The sequence below is a fragment of the Sapajus apella genome, unplaced genomic scaffold, assembly GCF_009761245.1.
Source record: "Sapajus apella isolate SASKATOON/1434 unplaced genomic scaffold, GSC_monkey_1.0 scaffold27, whole genome shotgun sequence".
Taxonomy (NCBI): Eukaryota; Metazoa; Chordata; class Mammalia; order Primates; family Cebidae; genus Sapajus; species Sapajus apella.
In genome coordinates, this window is record NW_022436967.1 from 11,317,602 (window position 1) to 11,337,439 (window position 19,838).

The 19,838-nt window shown below is 35.6% G+C and overlaps 1 protein-coding gene across 6 annotated transcripts in view; it reads right to left on the reverse strand.

Moving 5' to 3' along the window:
• The window catches only part of INTU (inturned planar cell polarity protein), a 94,484-nt gene that overhangs the window by 9,995 nt on the left and 64,651 nt on the right, over positions 1 to 19,838 (reverse strand). For all 6 annotated transcript variants that reach the window (XM_032292342.1, XM_032292345.1, XM_032292340.1 and 3 more), the window contains 4 exons: positions 8,637 to 8,690; positions 4,498 to 4,560; positions 2,829 to 3,050; positions 1,677 to 2,156 (listed from right to left, as the gene is read on the reverse strand). In XM_032292342.1, coding sequence (XP_032148233.1) covers positions 1,677 to 2,156; positions 2,829 to 3,050; positions 4,498 to 4,560; positions 8,637 to 8,690 — 819 coding nt within the window. The remainder of the gene's footprint in view (positions 1 to 1,676; positions 2,157 to 2,828; positions 3,051 to 4,497; positions 4,561 to 8,636; positions 8,691 to 19,838) is intronic.

Below are 19,838 nucleotides of genomic sequence, written 5' to 3' on the forward strand. Positions count from 1 at the left end.
TTCCCTGAAAACCTCCTACCAGATCCATTACCAAGTTTGCACGTATGCATACTTGTCTCCCTCCCTAGACTCTGCACTCCTCAAAGTCAGGGGCTGTGTCTTATTCATTTCTGTATCTCCTTTGTGTAGTATGGCCCTTGGCACTTAGTAGGTATTTAATCAACATTTGTTGAATGGCTGAATTTTTTTTTTTTTTTTGAGGTAGAGTCTCACTCTGTCACCCAGGCTGGAGTGCAGTGGCGCGACCTCAGCTCAATACAACCTCCACCTCCTGGGTTCAAGTGATTCTTCTTCCTCAGCCTCCTGAGTAGCTGGGATTACAGGTGCCTGCCATAATGCTGAACTAATTTTTGTATTTTAGTAGAGACAGGGTTTTGCCATGTTAATCAGTCTGGTCTCAAACTCCTGACCTCAAATGATCTGCCTGCCTTGGCCTCCCAAAATGCTGGGATTTACAGGCGTGAGCCACCTCATCCAGCTGAATGGCTGAATCTTAAAGGTGAACTCAGTTTCTCTTAGGAGCTGTTCCGGGCTTGGTAATTCTTTAATCTGTACAAATCCTTTTAGACTATTTCTACCAATTTCATCGACTGGGATAATAGGTATGGTACTGATGTCAGTATTTCCAAATATACCCCTCTTAGGGCTCCAAAAGTATTCCGTTGTTTGGAATGAGGAGATTGCATCTGGTTATTTATGCCATGCTACTAGCATCTCGTATTTTATTTGTGCTCCTTCTCAGACTTCTCATCTGGTATTACTTCCATCCACCCACATGACAAGTTTCAAAAATGTTTTGAAAGACGGCAGCATCACTAGAATAAGTACAAAGCCTCCCAGGGTGAATGTTTTGATAATCACTTGGATATTTTATGGAATTTTCATGGGGAAAAAATCAGGAAAAATGATAATCTGAAAAATGAACATCCTCTTTACAGTCAACTTTTAAATCTTTGAGTATTATACAGGTTTAGATTTTAAAATCTATAAAAATAGGACAATATACACACAGAGAGACATATACAGACACACACACATACACACATTTAGGGTTCTGATTCTCCTTGCTGAACATTTCATTGGCTATTTAGTCAGATCACCCCACAACAGGCACCACGGCTTGGATGCTGTCTGTTATCATTGCAAATAGGGAAGAAAGAGATGAACATGGAAATTAAGATTAAAGTTTCCCTATTTCTAAGTACTGCTAAACAGAAAATGAGGTCAAGGGGTTCTTGTCTTATTACTTGATATTTTTCTTTCTTTTTTTTTTTTTTGAGATAGAGTCTCATTCTGTCACCCAAGCTGGAGTGACAGATTGTGCAGTGACACAATCCTGACTCATTGGCAACCTCTGCCTCCTGGGTTTAAGCAATTCTTGTGCCTCAGCCTGCACCATGCCTGGCTAATTTTTGTAATTTTAGTAGAGACTGGGTTTCACCACGTTGGCCAGGCTGGTCTCCAACTCCCAGCCTCAAACAATCTGCCATGCCTGGCCTGATATTTCTTTTTCTTTTTGGTTCAAAATCATTGGTTTGTCAGCAGTGACTGAAACATCCACCATGTCAAATGCAGAATGGTATGCCACAAAAAAAAAAAACTGTCTTGCAATTATAAAATAAGGACTGGAGAGATAGCTTAGCTCCCAGAATGTACACACTTGAATGAGCACACACCTTAAGCAAGGTTCCACTTTCTTCTAAACCATCAGAGCCCTGAGATTCTCTTTCCTTCCGTACTGCATCTGGTGTAGTATGGGGGCTAAAGCCATCATCTTCTCCACCTTCACAACCATTGTCAGATCCTCCACTGCTTCGCGAAGGACTGGGCTTACGTGTCTTTAAGGAGTAGTCACCAAAAAGCGTTCTTCTACATGTTGGAGTTGTTACTTTGGAAGTACCTTGTAGCCTACTGAGAATAGGTGAAGTGGTCAAGCTATCTGTTTTTTCACGTGATCCAGTAAGGAACCAGTCAGCACAAGACAAACAGGGGGTTGGAGAAGATGCTAGCCGCTCATCTATGCGAGAATCTACTTCCTCCAGCTGGTGAAGAGTTGTTTTGACCTGATCCACATATATACAGTCCGGTCCAGGATTCCCAATAGCTTTGGATGCACAGCCTCCAGCTTCTAATAGTACACATAGCATATAATGTTTCTAAAGGGAAAAAAATTACAAATGTAGGTTTAGTTACCATGAAAATATTTATATAAAATGTACATGTATAAATTTATAAATACTGAAGACATAGAGGCATATGGCATAATCATATGATGATTATAAAAATTTCTTTAATCATCTTTCCTTTTTGGTTATTATCAATGCTTCTTGATCTCAGTTGAAAACAATCTTACATTGCCTTATCTTGATATAACATCAAACCACTTCTTTTGAGACACAGAATTCCCTAAGATAGCTGTCAAAGAGCCTCAGTTATCGGAAGTCCTTTCATCTACAATTACATATTTATTGTTTCTGATTCTATATTCTTTTCATGTCTCCCTCTATCTCCCAAAACAAGCCAATGGATAAAACCACTAGAGAAAGGGGAACAAAAGACTTTTAAAACCTGCTAAAATATTTTCTTAGATTTTATTATTTGTCCATTGGTATTAAATGGATGCAAAAGAAAAGGAATAAGGGGCATGTAATATTTCCTTGAATACTAGTATTAGACATACTAATTTTAAATGAGCATGTTTGTGTATTTATTTAGATAATCAATAGATACCTACCCACCCCTGCATCCCTCATCCCCAGCCAAAAAAAAGAAAAAGAAAAAAAAAAAAAAAACAAAAAATGTCAAGAAAGAAGCTGAGGTAAACTTACCAAGCCAACAATTAGCAAAAAATATCTTCCTTCAGGTTCCGGAAAGACTTCAGTGTTTGAGTCTGCCAAAGGTTGGAGGTGATGCTGAGGAAACACTTCTCTCCATATTATCAACTGACCAATTCTTTGTTTTGCTGCTAATGGCAGCAGACAATAGTGGCGACAGTATACAGCAATATCAATAAGATCATCCTTGGGCAAATGATTGCATATCAAATAACCCTTGAATTTAATCACAAAGAGCAAAAGTCTACCAGTGATATAAAGCAATTAATGCCATAATATATTTCCAAGAGTTTTACAAACACTTCTTCAGTTGGTTTAAAATATTCTACTTTCAAATGGGATAAATACAGTAAAAGCAAATGTTTTTTTCTTGAGGTCGAAATAGAGATCAAATGATAACTTAAGGTCTACCAATAGGTAGACTTAAGCACAAAGCAAGACCAAGATCACTTCTGTGTACTACAGCTTCAGTATTTAGCAAAATTAAAAAAGAACTGAATTCTGAGAATGGAAAGTCAAGAAGCAGGGGTCATGACAGAGACTCACTTTTCACTGTGCATTCTTCCCTATTGCTTCTTTGTTAGATGTGTTTTAAAATCCTTTTTTAAAAATAAAAATACTTAAATTCATTTGATGCCTAATTTGCTTTACATGGACATTAACCAAATGTTATATAAGATTTATTTAAATGATGTAGCTTACTTTTCTTTTTTCCTTTTTCTTTTTAATTGAACTGAGTCTCACTCTGTCACCCCAGGCTGGAGTACAGTGATGTGATCTTTGCTCACTGCAGCTTCTGCTTCCTGGGTTAAAGCAATTCTTGTGCCTCAGCCTCCCGAGTAGCTGGGATTACAGGCATGCACCACCTACCCCAGGCTGGAGTGCAGTGGTGTGATCTTGGCTCACTGCAGCTTCTGCTTCCTGGATTAAAGAAATTCTTGTGCCTCAGCCTCCCAAGTAGCTGGGATTACAGGTATGCACCACCATGCCCAGGTAATTTATTTTATTTTTTTTTTATTTTTTTTTATTTTTAGTAGATGCGGGGTTTAACCATGTTGGACAAGCTGGTCTCAAACTCCTGACCTCTGGTGATCTGCCTAACTCGGCCTCCCAAAGTGGTGGGATTACAGGCGTGAGCCACCATGCCCAACCAACTTTTCAACAGAGGATAAAAAACACACTCTTTGAAAAGGAAAGCAAGGAAAGTATTGTTCTTCTCTCTTACATACTTGGTTCTTTGAGTGCTGTTTCTCCTGTGCACATTTGCAAATACTTTATAAATGCTTTAGAATGCAATGAAATAATAAATATTTACCATATTTACAAATATGTAGATGCAAATCTTGTTTTAAGGTCTTAATCTGATCAGGCATGGTGGCTGATGCCTATAATCCCAGCACTTTGGGAGACCAAGGCAGAAGGATTGCTTGAGCCTGGGAATTGTTTGAGCTGAGAATTGGAGCTGCAGTGAGCTATGATTGTACCCTGCACTCCAGTCTGGGTGGCAGGGCAAGACTCTGTCTCTAAAATAAGAAAGATCTTAATCTATGGTACCTATATTCAGAAGAAAAGAGATAATGTATTTTTCATGTTTGTAAAAGTATTGAAAATTTAGGTCTGTTTATATAGCAGCTGGACATTTCGATTTCAAGCTTTAGCTTACCTTGTAAAACAGAGAAGAGCCCAAAATTGTATACAGCCGCCTCATGTCATAGTAATCCTCAGACTGGGGGAAAAATTCATAGTGGATTTTATATTTTAATTTTTTTGTGATAAAAATTCCAATTAAGCTATAATAGTTAAAATGAAAATTACATGCTTTAGTAACTAAACTTTTCATAGTGCCATCTTTAGAAACTAGTTTACCAGAGTATTTGGATGAAATATAATACGCATATATTTATTTCATTGAGAACAACCTTACTTTTTATTCTTTTAAGACTTTTGATTAGAGACATTAAGAACATAAAACCTGTTACTCTATGAGGAATTTCTAACAACAAATCTTTTTAGGACAAAAAGCTTTTACTCTATATAATATACAATATCCAATATTACCATATGCTATTTTTGAAAGCACAAATTGGTGCAACCTATTTGCAAGCAACTGAGTGGTATGTATCATATCATTTGAGTAATTCTACTTATAGAAATCTACAGGAATACTCAAGCAGTGGAATCAGTTGGATTATTTGTAATATAGAAAAATTAGAGATAACATGAAAATCAACAATGGAGAAATGGCCAGCAAAACTAGATATACCACAGAATATCATACATATGTTAAAAAAAAAAGACTGATCTATTGGAGCAGGCATAAAAGTTTTTAGGATACACTGCTCAGCAAATCATGCAAGCTGCAGAACAAAATATACATTATCATCTGATTTTTGTTAAAAATAGCACCCCCACTAACTATATACATGTGTGTTTGTTTGTGTGTGGGAATGTATGTACATGGAAAAAGGTCTGGAAGGATACGTTCCAATCCATAAGAGCAGTTACACCTGGGGATGGAAGTGATAGAAATGGATAAGCGAAGATATTTGCTTTTAATAACCATGCTTGGATCTTTACCCAGTATACAGCTATTACTTTTATAAGTTTTTTTTTTTTCAACCCAATGAAACCTAAAGAAAACTAACAACTGGAAATAAACTAACCATTCCTCAACTGGGGAATGGATAAACAAATTGTGACACATCTATATGATGAAATACTACTATTCAGCAATATTAAGGACTGAACTGCCTGTACAATAGCATGAATGAATCTTAAATCCATTATGCTAAGTTAAAGCCAGACACAATAAATTAACTACTATATGATTGTTTATTTAAATTCTCAAGACACATGTGGAGTGTCTGCTTTATTCTAAGTGGCTGTCAGAGGCCGAGTCATGGACCAGGAACCAAAGAGTTGGGAACTGTGGAGCTGAACAGGGCAGGGATGTTCAGGTATCAGGAGGTAAAAGGAGGTCAGCTGAGTAGCCAGACCAGCATTAAGGCCAGGTTGAGCAGGATGATTAACTTACATGACATCCTGGAAAAGGCAAAATCATGGGGACAGAACACAAATCAGTGATTGCCAGAGACTGGGGGTATGGAGAGTGGTTGACTGTAAATGGGCACAGAAGAATTTACTGAAAATAAATTATACCTTAATAATTTTTAAAAACTAAGGAAAACACAGCATCAGGATATATCTTAAATCTAATTTCAAGAAAACATTTAGAAGAGATTCTTATTTTCATATTTTTTAAAATTAAGGCAAAATTTGTATTCTGTGAGTTTTGACAAATGCATACAGTTATGTAAGTGCTACCAAAATTGAGATGTAGAACAGTTCCCTCGACATCTCCCTACACCAACTTTTTTTCTGAGTAGTAGTCCATTCCTGAATATATCAAAATTTGTTCTGGTATTCACCCCTGCTAATGGACAGTTAAGTTATTTGAGTTGTTTCCACGTTTTGGCTATTACAAATGAAGTTGCTTTGTATACAAGTCTTTGTATTACATATGCTTTCAGTTCTCTTGGTTTAAAAAGATAGGAACAGGCTGGCTGAATTATATGGTAGGTATATGTTTAGGTTATTAAGAAACTGCCAAACTGTCTTCCAAGGTAATTGTACCATTTTACATTCTCAATTTATCCATTTTTTTCTTTTATGAATTGTGTTATTTTTCTGTATCCAAGGAATCCCAACAGATCATTTTTTAACCCTAGAATATATTAACTCCACTGCTCATTAAAATAATGTTCCATAAAGGCATGAATTAGATTTTTAAATTAAACGTATTGGATGTAAGTTCCAAACACTGGATATTTTAATATTTTAGATCTGAACTGCTCCTAATAGTTAATAGCCATCTAAACACTTTCCATTAGTAAAAAAATTATGAGCCACGAAAAGCTTACCATGAAGAGTTTACCATGCTTAAATTTCTGTTATTTGTACAGACAAAACACCCCTCCATTTGTTTAGGGTCTTTGCTAAGACTCAGTTACCCCTTCAAGCAAATTTCTCCTCCCACTTTCACCTGCAATCTTCTTGAGGATAATCTACACTTCATGGCTTCTAATTCCTTACTTCCCATTACTTCATAAAAGAACTTTTATTACTGAGAATTTTAGTGTTTACAAAAAGGAAATTGTACAATTAGTTCTTGCATAGCTATTGCCACCCAGGTTTAACTGTGCCAGTCCTTGGCTCATCTTGTTTCATCTGTATCATCATCTTCCCCTCCTCATGCTGAATTATTTCAAAACCAATCCCAGATATTAAATCATTTCATCTATAAACACTTCAGAATGTATGCATAAAACCGAAGCAATCTCAAAATATGTATAATCATAATACAATTATCACAATCTAAAGAATTGTTTTCATCTAATACACAGACATTAGTGTTTACATTTCCTTGAATATATGAGACCCAAGAATAGATTCTGTCTCATTTATGAGATTCCTTGACTCATAGATGTTTTTAAAAGTTTGTTTGAATGAGGATCTAAGAAAGGACATACATATACTTGGTTGATAATATTAAGTCTCTTGTATCTGAGTCCTCTCTCAATTTCTCTCCCTTCTCCTCACCCTCACACCACCATCTTTTTCTAATTTATTTGGAGAAGAAAGTGTCCTGCAGTATTTACCACTCTGGATTATGCTGACTGCAACTTTTCTTCCCCAAATGGGGTCTTGCTAACATGTTCCCTTCCAGTGGTATTTCTTGTTGGTTGGTAGTTACATCTGAGGCCTCATCAAGCATATTTTATAGGTCATCTGTGTGCTTCCATCGGGAACAACATATTATCTGCCATTTTTCTTTTTGTGATATTAGCAGCTATTGAGGACCTTTGCCTAGATCCATTAATTCATTGAGGGACTGCAAAATGGTTATATTCCAATTCTGTCAGTCTTTCTTGATATTTCAAGGTTACCTCTGTTTGGTAACATGGATATACGGTTCAGACAGGAAAGGCAGGATAAATGTCTGATTTTTCTTCATTTAACAGTTTTCACAAAAACAAGTTGGCGCCCTCATATTCTGCAAAGTTGGCTAATAAGAATCCTTTTTTTTTTTTAAGTATAATTATGCACTCATGGACTTATACATATCTGATGTGTTTCAATCTTTTGTAGGTATTTCCTTACAGATGTTAAAGAGGGAGGCTCTTCAAGTTGTCTCATGACAATTTGAGTTCTACTATAACCCTATCAATTTTTGGAAAGCTTTCTGGATTTCCGATATGACAAGATGTTCTTAGACTTATTTTGTACATTTTCAGCCCCAATTTTGGATGAGCCAATTCTCGAGGAGTCCTAGTTCCTTTTGGTGAGAAACGTTATTTATATACCATGTCCTGGGTATTCTGCGATGGTCACTGTTGCTAGGCCTTTTCGTTGGACATAGCTAGGAAATTCAATAATTAAAAGATTAAAACCCATATTGATACTTCCAATTTAAGTACAGCTCTAGAGGATTCTTATTTAACTTAATTAGTATTACATCCATATTCATTTTCCTCAAAAGCTTAGTTCTTAGTGACATGTAATGTATGAATATCAAATGTAATGAATCATTTTTAATCCCATAATATACATTGTGTAACAAATATTTCAACTGAGTAGAAAATCTTAAGGTAAGGAAAATAGATTTTGTCAGTGTCAAAACAGAGGTCTAATGTGTATTTCAAGATTATTATATATCGACTTGGTAAATAGTTAGAATAATGACTGGTATACAAAATAAAAATTCAACATTGAGCCCTTTATAAAACCCACTCCTTCTCTTACCAGTTCTGCAAAATCTGCAGCCTCCAAGTCACTTAATGCCATGTCTAATTCCGTCTATGTTAAAAAAAAAAGTCACATAAACATTTGACTTATATTAAGTTACTTTTTCAAAAATGGCCATATAAAATTGCTTAAATTATTTTCGAGTATCTTTCTGTTTTGTGTTACTTAGGAAATGTCTCAAAATGGAACATATTGTTTTTAAGCTTTGCAATTATAAAAGCTTACTTATTTAACTTATTGTTTTTAAGCTTTGCAAATATAAAACAACTTACTCATTTAACATAGCATATTTCAACTAAATCTCAATAACTACAAAATAGTCCTTACCATATATTCAATGCATAGCAAATTTATGAGGTTCAAAAGTTGCTTTCCAGTTTTAAGTTAGAAATTAACCCATCTGATTTCATAGAAGAAAATGAAAATCAGTCTTAAAGTAGCTAACTTATTTTGAGTTGTTCTTGTTTCTCCATTACTTGTGTATTACTCAATAGTTAGATTCTTGAAAAATATCAACATTCTTCCCTGTCTTTCTCTTGGACACAGTGTTTTATATTCAAGTGTTATCAATCTTTATTCCTAGATTAAAACGCCCTCTGGAATCTGGCATAGTTCAACTCCCCCACAGGGTTATTAGAAAAAAAATAGCTTATTTAGGATTTGGATTTTGTTTCTATGGAAATTGCCTTAACTCTTTCATGCATCATCTTTGTTCTTCTTTGAAGCATCCCTAATTTAAAAATAGAATAAATTTATTCTGAAGTTTAACCTATAATACAAATATATACATAAATCAAAACTGCTGGCAATTGATTTTTGTGGCATACATGCTATTTGTGAATAAGAATCCTTTTTTTTTTTTTGAGACTGAGTCTCACTCTGTCACTTAGGTTGGAGTGCAGTGGCGCGATCTCGGCTCACTGCAAACTCTGCCTCCTAGAAAATTCTTTTTTTTCTTTAAATGCCAAAGCACTCTCTGCAGGACTGTTTCACACACAAATTATGTCTTACTGAGAAGACGAAAGCTTTTGAAATATTAGTCATGCCTTTCAATGCTTCTCACACAGTATGACTTATTACTCATTTGTGACCTACATTTTTCTGCATCTTGCAAATACTTTAGGTTCCATTTTTTGTGGCTACTAGTCTGTCTTGTGAAAAACTGCAGGACAAAATTACCGATTTGTGATTTTTTATCTCAAAAACTGTTCAATGAGTTGCTATTCCTGCTACTAAACTCTATAGTCAATTAATGTACAAGATTACTGTAATATATATGTTTGTTTATATTCCTTAAATGAAAACATAAAATATCTTTTAATTATTTCACTGTATCCTAGGAAAATATGATTGAAAAAAAAAAAAACCATCAAAATAAAGAACTTCTCAAATACCTGGAAAGGAAAACTGAAGTAAGACTTCATTATATACTAAAATTGGAACAAATACATTTTTTTCCAAGTTAAAAATAACAATTTATTTTGTTTTTAAAAATAAACAAACAAAAATCACTATTTCCACCTAAAATTGGCAGGTATAAGTTACCTTATACACATGTTTTTAACTAGATTTCTTAAGGCATTAAATTCCTTAACATTTTCCACTAGAAGATACATAGTCAATAAATCCTACAATTTTTAATAATGAGAAATATCAAGAGAAATGGAATCAACCTAAGTGTCCATCAACAGATGAATAAAGAAAATGTGCTAAATATACATAATGGAATACTATTTAGCCATAAAAAAGAACAAAATCCTGTCATTTATGACAACACATATGAACCTAGAGGGCATTATGTTAAGTGAAATAAGCCAGGCACAGAAAGACAAACACCACATGATCTCATTCATATGTGGAACCTAAAAAAGCTGATATCACAGAACGAGATAGTAGAATGGTGGGTACCAAAGGCTTGGGCAGTTAGGGGAGAGGGTGAACGAGGAAATGTTGGTCAAAGGATATACAATCACAGATAAGAGGAGTAAATTTTTTTAAAAAATTAGAAAAGTTAAGCTTATAGAAATGAAAACTAGGCAACTCATTGCCTGGGGCTGGCAGGGTGGGGAGAAGAAATTGAGAGGGGAAAGAGAGAAGTAAAGAATAACTACTAATGGTCATGGAACTTCTTTATTGGATGACGCAATGTTCTAAAATTGATTCTGGTGATGGTTAGGCAGCTCTGTGAACAGACTAAAAAACATTTAATTGTACATTTAAATGGGAAAATTCTATGACATGTAAAATATCTCAATGAAGACATTAAGGAAAAAGAACTTGATCAAGTTCATATAACTATTGTTCAAGCTGAAATTTTTAAAAATAGTCAAGAGAAAGTCTTGATTATTAAACTGCTGTGCTATACTGCCTTAAATGAAGTAACTGGCATTTGAAACAGATAGGGCTTTATTGGTCTAAAACTGTGAGGTTTAATAATTTACCATCATGTCTCAGAATGTTTCAGTATAAAATTAAGGTCTTAAAAGTATTTTTAACTAAAGAAAAAAATGAAATCACAACTTATCAAAATTTATGTAGTGCAGCAAAAGTGGTGCTTGGGGGAAGTTTATAGCATTAAATGCATATATTAGAAAAAAAGAAAGATCTAAAACCAATAATCTAAGTTCCTATTTTAGGAAACCAGAACAAAAATCAAATTAAATCTAAAATAAGCAGAAAAAAAGAAATAATAAAAATTAGAGGAGAAATCAATGACACTGAAAACAGGAAAGTCATAGAGAAAAATCAGTGAAACCAAAAGTTGGTTCTTTGAAAAACAAACAAACAAACAATAAAATTGATAAGTCTCTAGCCGAACTAATAAAAAGAGAGAGGACACAAATTACTAATATCAGAAATGAAAGTGGGAGCATTACTGCAGAGTCCATGGACTTTAAAAGGATAAAAAAAGAATACTGTAAACAACTCTATGCTCACAAATTTGATAACCTAGATGGAACGGGCAAATTTCTTGAAAGATACAAGAAGAAAAAGATACTATAAATTGGCTTACACTTATTAAAGAAGTTGAATCAATAATTAATCAACTTGCACCAGGCCCAGATGGGTAGGCTGTGAATTCTACCAAACATTTAAGTATGAAATTATACCAATTCTCTATAATTTCTTTCAGAAGACAGAAGCAGAGGGAATACTTCCTAATTCATTTTATGAGGTCAGCATTACCCTACTACTAAAACCAGACAAAGACATTACAAGAAAAACAAACAAACAAACAAAAAATGACAGACCAATATTTTTTATGAACAGATGCAAAAACCTCCAATAAAATATTAGCAGAGGGAACCTAACAATGTCTAAAAAGAAATATACACCACAGTGAAAGGGGATTTATCGCAGGTATGCAAGGCAGGTTTGACATTCAAAACCCAATTAATATAATCCATCAGATCAACAGGCAAAAAAACCCCCAAAAAACCACGATTTCTATATGCAGAAAAAGCATTTGATAAAATCTGATACTCTTTCATGATAAAAACTCTTAGTATACTAGGAATAGAGGGAAACTTCTTCACCTTGACAAATAATATCTACAAAAAACTTATGGCTAACTTCACACTTAATGGTGATACATGAGGTACGTCCTAAGATGAGAAAGTGGCAAGGATGTCCCCTACCACCACTCCTTTTCCACATCATACTGGGAGGCCCAGTTAATGCAATAAGGCAACAACATGAAATACATGATTGGGAAGGAAAAAATAAAACTGTCTTTGTTCCTAGTTGACACTATTGTTTACATAGGAAATCTGAAAGAATTGACAAAATCTCATTTATTAAAATTTCATATATTTTATAAAATATATAAAAGTCTCACTCTTTAATATATTTTATAAATATATAAAGGTCTCACTCTGTCATCCAGGCTGTAGTGCAGTGGCATGATCTCAGCTCACTGCAGCCTCTGCCTCCTGGGTTCAAGCGATTCTCCCACCTCAGCCTCCTGAGTAGCTGGGACTACAGGTATATGCCACCACACCCTGCTTAGTTTTGTATTTTTTTTTTTTTTTTGGGATAGAGAAGGGGTTTTACCATGTTGGCCAGGCTGGTCATGAACTCCTCTCCTCAAGTGATCCACCCATTTTGGCCTCCTAAAGTGCTGGGCTTACAGGCATTAGCCACTGCACCCAGCCTATAAGTCAATTGCTTTCCTATATATCAGCAATGAATCAGTGGAATTTGAAATTAAAAACAGAATACCATGTACCTTAGCAATCCCAAAAATAAAATATTCTTAGTTATAAATTTAACAAAATATACACAATATCTGTATGAGGAAAACTACCACACTCTGATAAATGAAATCAAAGGAGAATTAAACAAATGGAGAGATATTGCATGTTTTTACAAATAGGAAGACTCAATATTGTCAAGCTGTTGGTTCTTCACAACTTGATCTATATATTAAATGCAATCCCAATCAAAATTCCAACAAGGTATTCTAAAGTTTATATGGAGAGGCAAAAGACCCAGAACAGCCAGTACAATATTGAATGAGAACAACAAAATCTGAGGACTGATACTATCCTACTTTAAGACTTAATATAAACCTATAGTAATCAAGACATTGTGTTATTGGTCAAAGAACAGACAAATAGGTCAATGGAACAGAGAGTCCACAAATATACCCACATAAGTACTGTCAACTGATCTTTGATAAAGGAGCAAATACAATGTAAAGAAGCAAAGATGGTCTTTTCAACAAATGGTGCTAGAATAACTGAACACACATATGAAAAATATGAATCTAGACACAGACCTTACACCCTTCACAAAAATTAACTCTAAGTGGACCATATGCCTAAATGTAAAAGGCAAAACTATAAAAGTTGTAGAAGATAACATGGGAGAAAACTTAGATGACCTTGTGTATGACAATAACTTTTTAGATATAACACTGAAACCACAATCCATGAAACTGATAAGCTAGACTTCATCAAATTAAAAAATATTGCTCTCTCCAACATACAATGTCAATAGAATAAGATGAACCACAGACTGGGGGAAAATATTTGAAGAAGTCACATCTGATAAAGAACTATTATCTAAAATATACAAAGACCTCTTAAAATTCCACAGTAAGAACACGCACAAAAATTTTTTTAATGGTCCAGAATAGGATTAAGATGGCAGATAGGAGGCAAGGCTAACGTGCAGCTCTTGCTTCAATCAACAAAGCAGCATGTGGACACTTACATCATGAACTTTTGCTCCAAGGACTACAGCAGAAACATACCAGAAAAGCTGAGAGAATCCACAGAACCTTTGAAGGAACTGGATCACTGCTGCAGGCTCCCTGAGATGTTGAAAAACTGTGAGTCTGCTTGCTTTCTCAATGGGGAGGCTCCTGGTCTGGGGCAAGTTCTAAGCCATGGTCACTGGCTACCTAGAAATAGACTCAGCACTGTTGTAGGGGCATGGTGGAAGTGAGACTAGCCTTTAGGATGGTGGGCTATGTGGGAGAGGAGTGATGCCTGTGACTGCCGGTTTTCCCCCACTTCCCTGGTAACCTGTGTGACTCAACAGAGGCAGCCATAATCCCCCTGGGAATATAACTCCACTGGACTTGGAACTGCACCCCCATCCCCCATAGAAGCCACAGCAAGCCCTGTCCAAGAAGGACTGGAGCTCAGACCTGCCTATCCGTGCCCCTACCTAGTAGTATTTTTCTACCCATCCTGGTAGCCAAAGACAAAGGTCATAATCTCTTGGGAGCTCTGTGGCCATGACCACTGTCTGAGAAACCTGAATACTTAACCAGGTGTCCCTAGGGCAAGTTTATGTCCTCCCTAAAGGACTGAAGCTGATACTCTCTTGAAAATGCCACCTCCTGAATGGAGGCCAAACAACACAAAACAAAAACACAACCAGGGACACCTCACAGAGTCCACTTCACTCCCATGCTACTTCCATTGGAGCAGGTGCTAGTATTCATGGCTACAAGACCTGAAGATGGATCACATCACAGGACTCTTTGCAGACACTTCCCGGTACCAGCCTGGAGCCCGGTAGCTCTTCTGGGTGGCTAGACCCAGAAGAGCAAAAATAATCACTATAGTTCAGCTCTGAGGAAGCTCCATCTTAGGGAAAAGGGGAGAGCACGAACAGCAGACCTTGAATCCCAGATCTTCCGTCTGACATAGTCTACCCAAATGAGAAGGAACCAGAAGAACAATTCTGGTAATATGAGAAAACAAGGTTTTTAAACACCTTCAGAAGATCCCCAGCACTTTGGGAGGCTGAGGCAGGTGGATCACGAGGTCAAGAGCTCCAGACCATCCTGGTCAACATGGTGAAACCCCGTCTCTACTAAAAATACAAAAATTAGCTGGGCATGGTGGCGCGTGCCTGTAGTCCCAGCTACTTGGGAGGCTGAGGCAGGAGAATTGCCTGAACCCAGGAGGCGGAGGTTGCGGTGAGCTGAGATCGCGCCATTGCACTCCAGCCTGGGTAACAAGAGAAAAACTCCGTCTCAAAAAAAAAAAAAAAAGATCATACCAGCTCACCAGCAATGGATCTAAGCCAAGTTGAAATCTCTGAATTGCCGGAAAAAGAATTCAGTAGGCCAATTAATAAGCTAATCAAGGAGGCATCAGAGAAACATGAAGTTCAACTTAAAGAAATGAAAACCATGATATGGGTTATGAAAGGAAAATTCTTCAGTGAAATAGATAGCATAAATAAAAAACAGTCACAACTTTTGGAAATCAAGGACACACAGAAATACAAAATGCACTGGAAACTCTCAACAACAGAATCAAACAAGCAGAAGAAAGAACTTCAGAGCTCAAAGACAAGGTTGTTCAATTAACCCAATCCATCAAAGACAAAGAAAAAAGAATTTAAAAAAACTGAACAAAGTCTCCAAGAAATCTGGGACTATGTTAAATGTCCAAACCTAAGAATAATTGGTGTTCCTGAGGAAGAAGAGAAATCTAAAAGTTTAGGAAACATATTTGAGGGAATAGTTGAGGAAAATTTCCCCAGCCTTCCTAGAGATCTAAACAACCAAATGTAAGAAGCTCAAAGACCACCTGGGAAATTCATCACAAAAAGATCATCACCTAGGCACACGGTGATTAAGTTATCTAAAGTCAAGACAAAGGAAAGAATCTTAAAAGCTGTGAGACAAAAGCATCAGGTAATCTGTAAAGGAAAACCTATCATATTAATCCAACAAGCTAGAAGAGATTGGGGTCCTATTTTTAGCCTCTTTAAACAAAACGATTATCAGCAAAGAATTTTGTATCCAGTGAAACTAAGCTTCGTAAATGAAGGAAAGGTAGTTTCTTCCAGACAAATGCTGAGAGAATTCACCAATACCAAGCCAACACTACAAGAATTGCTAAAAGGAGCTCTAAATGTTGAAACAAATCCTCAAAGTACACCAAAAGAGAATCTCCTTAAAGCATAAATCTCACAGGACCTATATAACAATAATAAAATTTAAAAAATGAAGGCATTTAGGGAACAGATAGCACGTGAATAGAATAGTACCTCACATCTCAATATTAACATTGAATGTACATGGCCTAAATACTCCACTTAAAAGATACAGAATGACAGAATGGCTAAGAATTCACCAACCAAGTTTCTACTATCTTCAGGAGACTCACCTAACACATAAGGTTTCACATAAAATTAAGGTAAAGGGGTGGAAAAAAACATGCCATGCAAATGGACACCAAAAGCGAGCAGGAGTAGCTATTCTTACATCAGACAACACAAACTTTAAAGCAACAGCAGTTAAAAAAAGACAAAGAGGGACGTTATATAATGATAAAAGGACTAATCCAACATGAAAATATTACAATTCTAAATATATATGCACCTAACACTGGAGTTCCCAGATTTATACAATAATTACTACTAGTCCTAAGAAATGAAATAGACGGCAACACAAAAGTAGTGGGGGACCTTAATATTCCACTGACAGGATTAGACAGGTCATCAAGACAGAAAGTCAACAAAGAAACAGTGGACTTAAACTATACCCATGAACAAATGGACTTAACAGATATTTACAGAACATTCTACCCAACAACTACAGAATATACATTCTATTCATCAACACATGGAACATTCTCCAAGATAAACCATATGATAGGGCACAAAACAAGCCTCAACAAATTTAAGAAAACTGAAATTATAGCAAGTACTCTTTCAGACTACAGTAGAATAAAATTAGAAATTATCTCCAAAAGGAACCCTCAAAACCATCCAAACACATGGAAATTAAATAACCTCTCCTGAATGTCAACAATGAAATCAAGATGGAAACTGAAACATTCTTTGAACTGAACAATAATTGTGACACAATCTATCAAAACCTCGGATACAGCAAAGGTGGTGCTAAGAGGAAAGTTTATAGCATTAAAGGCCTACATCAGGAAGTCTGAAAGGGCACAGATAGACATTCTAAGATCATACTTCAAGGAGCCAGAGAAACAAGAACAAACCAAACCCAAACCCAGCAGAAGAAAAAAATAATCAAGATCAGAGAAGACCTAAATGAAATTGAAACAACAAAAAAATACAAAAGATAAATGTAAGAAAAAGCTGGTTCTTTGAAAAGACAAATAAAATTGATATACCATTAGAAAGATTAACCAAGAAAAGAGAGAAGATCCAAACAAATTCAATTAGAAATGAAATGGGAGATATTACAACTGATACCACAGAAACACAAAAGATAACTGAAGGCTACTATGAACACCTTTATGTGCATAAACTAGAAAACCTAGAATAGGTGGATAAATTCCTGGAAGTATACAACCATCCTATATTAAACCAGGAAGATAATAGAATCTCTGAACAGACCAATAACAAGCAGCAAGATTGAAATGGTAATGGAAAAACTGCCAACAAAAAAAGTCCAGAACCAGACAGACTCACAGATAAATTCTATCAGATCTTCAAAACAGAATTGGTACCAATCCTATTGACACTATTCTGAATGAGAGAGAAAGAGGGGTCCTTCCTAAACCATAGAATGAAGTCAGTATCACCGTAATACCAAAACCAGGGAAGGACATAACAAAAAAGAAAACTACAGACTGATATCCTTGATGAACATAGATGCAAAAATCCTCAACAAAATACTAGTAAACCAAATCCAATAGTATATCAAAAAGATAAGCCACCATGATTAAGTGGGTTTCATATCAGGAATACAGGGATGGTTTGAACCTACATAAGTCAATAAATGTGATACACCACATAAACAGAATTTAAAACAAAAATCATATGATCATCTCAATAGATGCAAAAAAAGCATTTGACAAAATCCAGCATCCCTTTATGATAAAAACCCTCAGTGAAATCGGAATACGAGACATACCTTAAGGTTATAAAAGCTATCTACGACAAACTCACAGCCAACATTATACTGAATGGGGAAAAGTTGAAAACATTCCCCCTGAGAACTGGAACAAGACAAGGATGCCCACTTTCACCACTTCTATTCAACATAGTACTCAAAGTCCTAGCCAGAGAAATCAGACAAGAGAAAAAAATAAAGGGCATCTAAATCAGTAAAGAAGAGGTCAAACTGTCACTGTTTGCTGATGACATGATTGTATACCTAGAAAACCGTAAAGATTCATCCAAAAAGTTCCTAGAACAGGTAAATTAATTCAGCAAAGTTTCAAGATACAAAATTAATGTACACAAATCAGTAGGTCTGCTATACACCAACAGTGACCAAGCTGAGAATCAAATCAGAACCCAACCCCTTTCACAATAGCTGCAGAAAAATACTTAGGAATATACTGAACCAAGGAAGTGAAAGACCTCTACAAAGAAAACTACAAAAGACTGATGAAAGAAATCACAGATGACACAAACAAATGGAAACACATCCCATGCCCATGGAAGAGTAGAATGAATATTGTGAAAATGACTATACTACCAAAGCAATCTACAAATTCAGTGCAATTCCCATCAAAATACCACCATCATTCTCACATGGCTAGAAAAACCAATCCTAAAATTCATATTTAGAACCAAAATAGTGCCCACATAGCCAAGGCATGATTAAGCAAAAAGAATAAATCTGGAAGCATCACATTACCCAACTTCAAATTATAATATAAGGCCATAGTCACCAAAAACAGCATGGTACTGGTATAAAAATTAGGCGCATAGAACAATGTAACAATAGAAAACCTGGAAATACAGCCAAATACTTACAGCCAACTGATCTTTGACAAAACAAACAAAAATATAAAATGGGAAAGGACATCCTATTCAACAAATGGTGCTGGAGTGGTTGGCAAGCCACATGCGGAAGAACGAAACTGTATCCTGATCTCTCAACCTTATATAGAAATCAACTCAAGATGGATGAAAGACTTAAATCTAAGACCTGAAACATAAAGATTCTAGAAGATAACACTGGAAAAACCCTTTTAGACACTGGCTTAGGCAAAGACTTCATGACCAAGAACCCAAAAGCAAATGCAACAAAAACAAAGAAAAACAGATGGGACTTTACTAAAAAGCTTCTGCATAGCAAAATAAGTAATCAGCAGCATTAAAAGACACCCCACAGAGTGGGAGAAAATTATCACAATCTGTACATCTGACAGAGGACTAATATCTAAAATCTACAAGGAACACAAATCAGCAAGAAAAAAACAAACAGTCCCATCTAAAAGTGGGCTAAGGACATGAATAGATAATTCTCGAAAGAAAATATACAAATGGCTAAACAGCACATGGAAAAATGATCAACATCACTAATTATCAGAGAAATGCAAATCAAAACCACAATGTGATACCACCTCACCCCTGCAACAATGGCCCTAATAAAAAAATTAAAAAATAATAGATGTTGGCATGGATGTGGCAAAAAGGGAACATTTTTATATTGTTGGTGGGAATGTAAACTAGTACAACCACTATGGAAAACACTGTGGAGATTCCTTAACTAAAAGTAGATCTACTTTTTGATCCAGCAACCCCATTACTAGGTGTCTACCCAGAGGAAAAGAAGTCATTATACAAATAAGATACTTGCACAAACATATTTATAGCAGCACAATTCACAATTGCAAAAATATGGAACCAAATGCCCATTAATCAACAAATGGATAAAGAATATGTGGTTTTAAATATATATATATATATATATATATATATATATATATATACACACACACACACCATGGAATACTA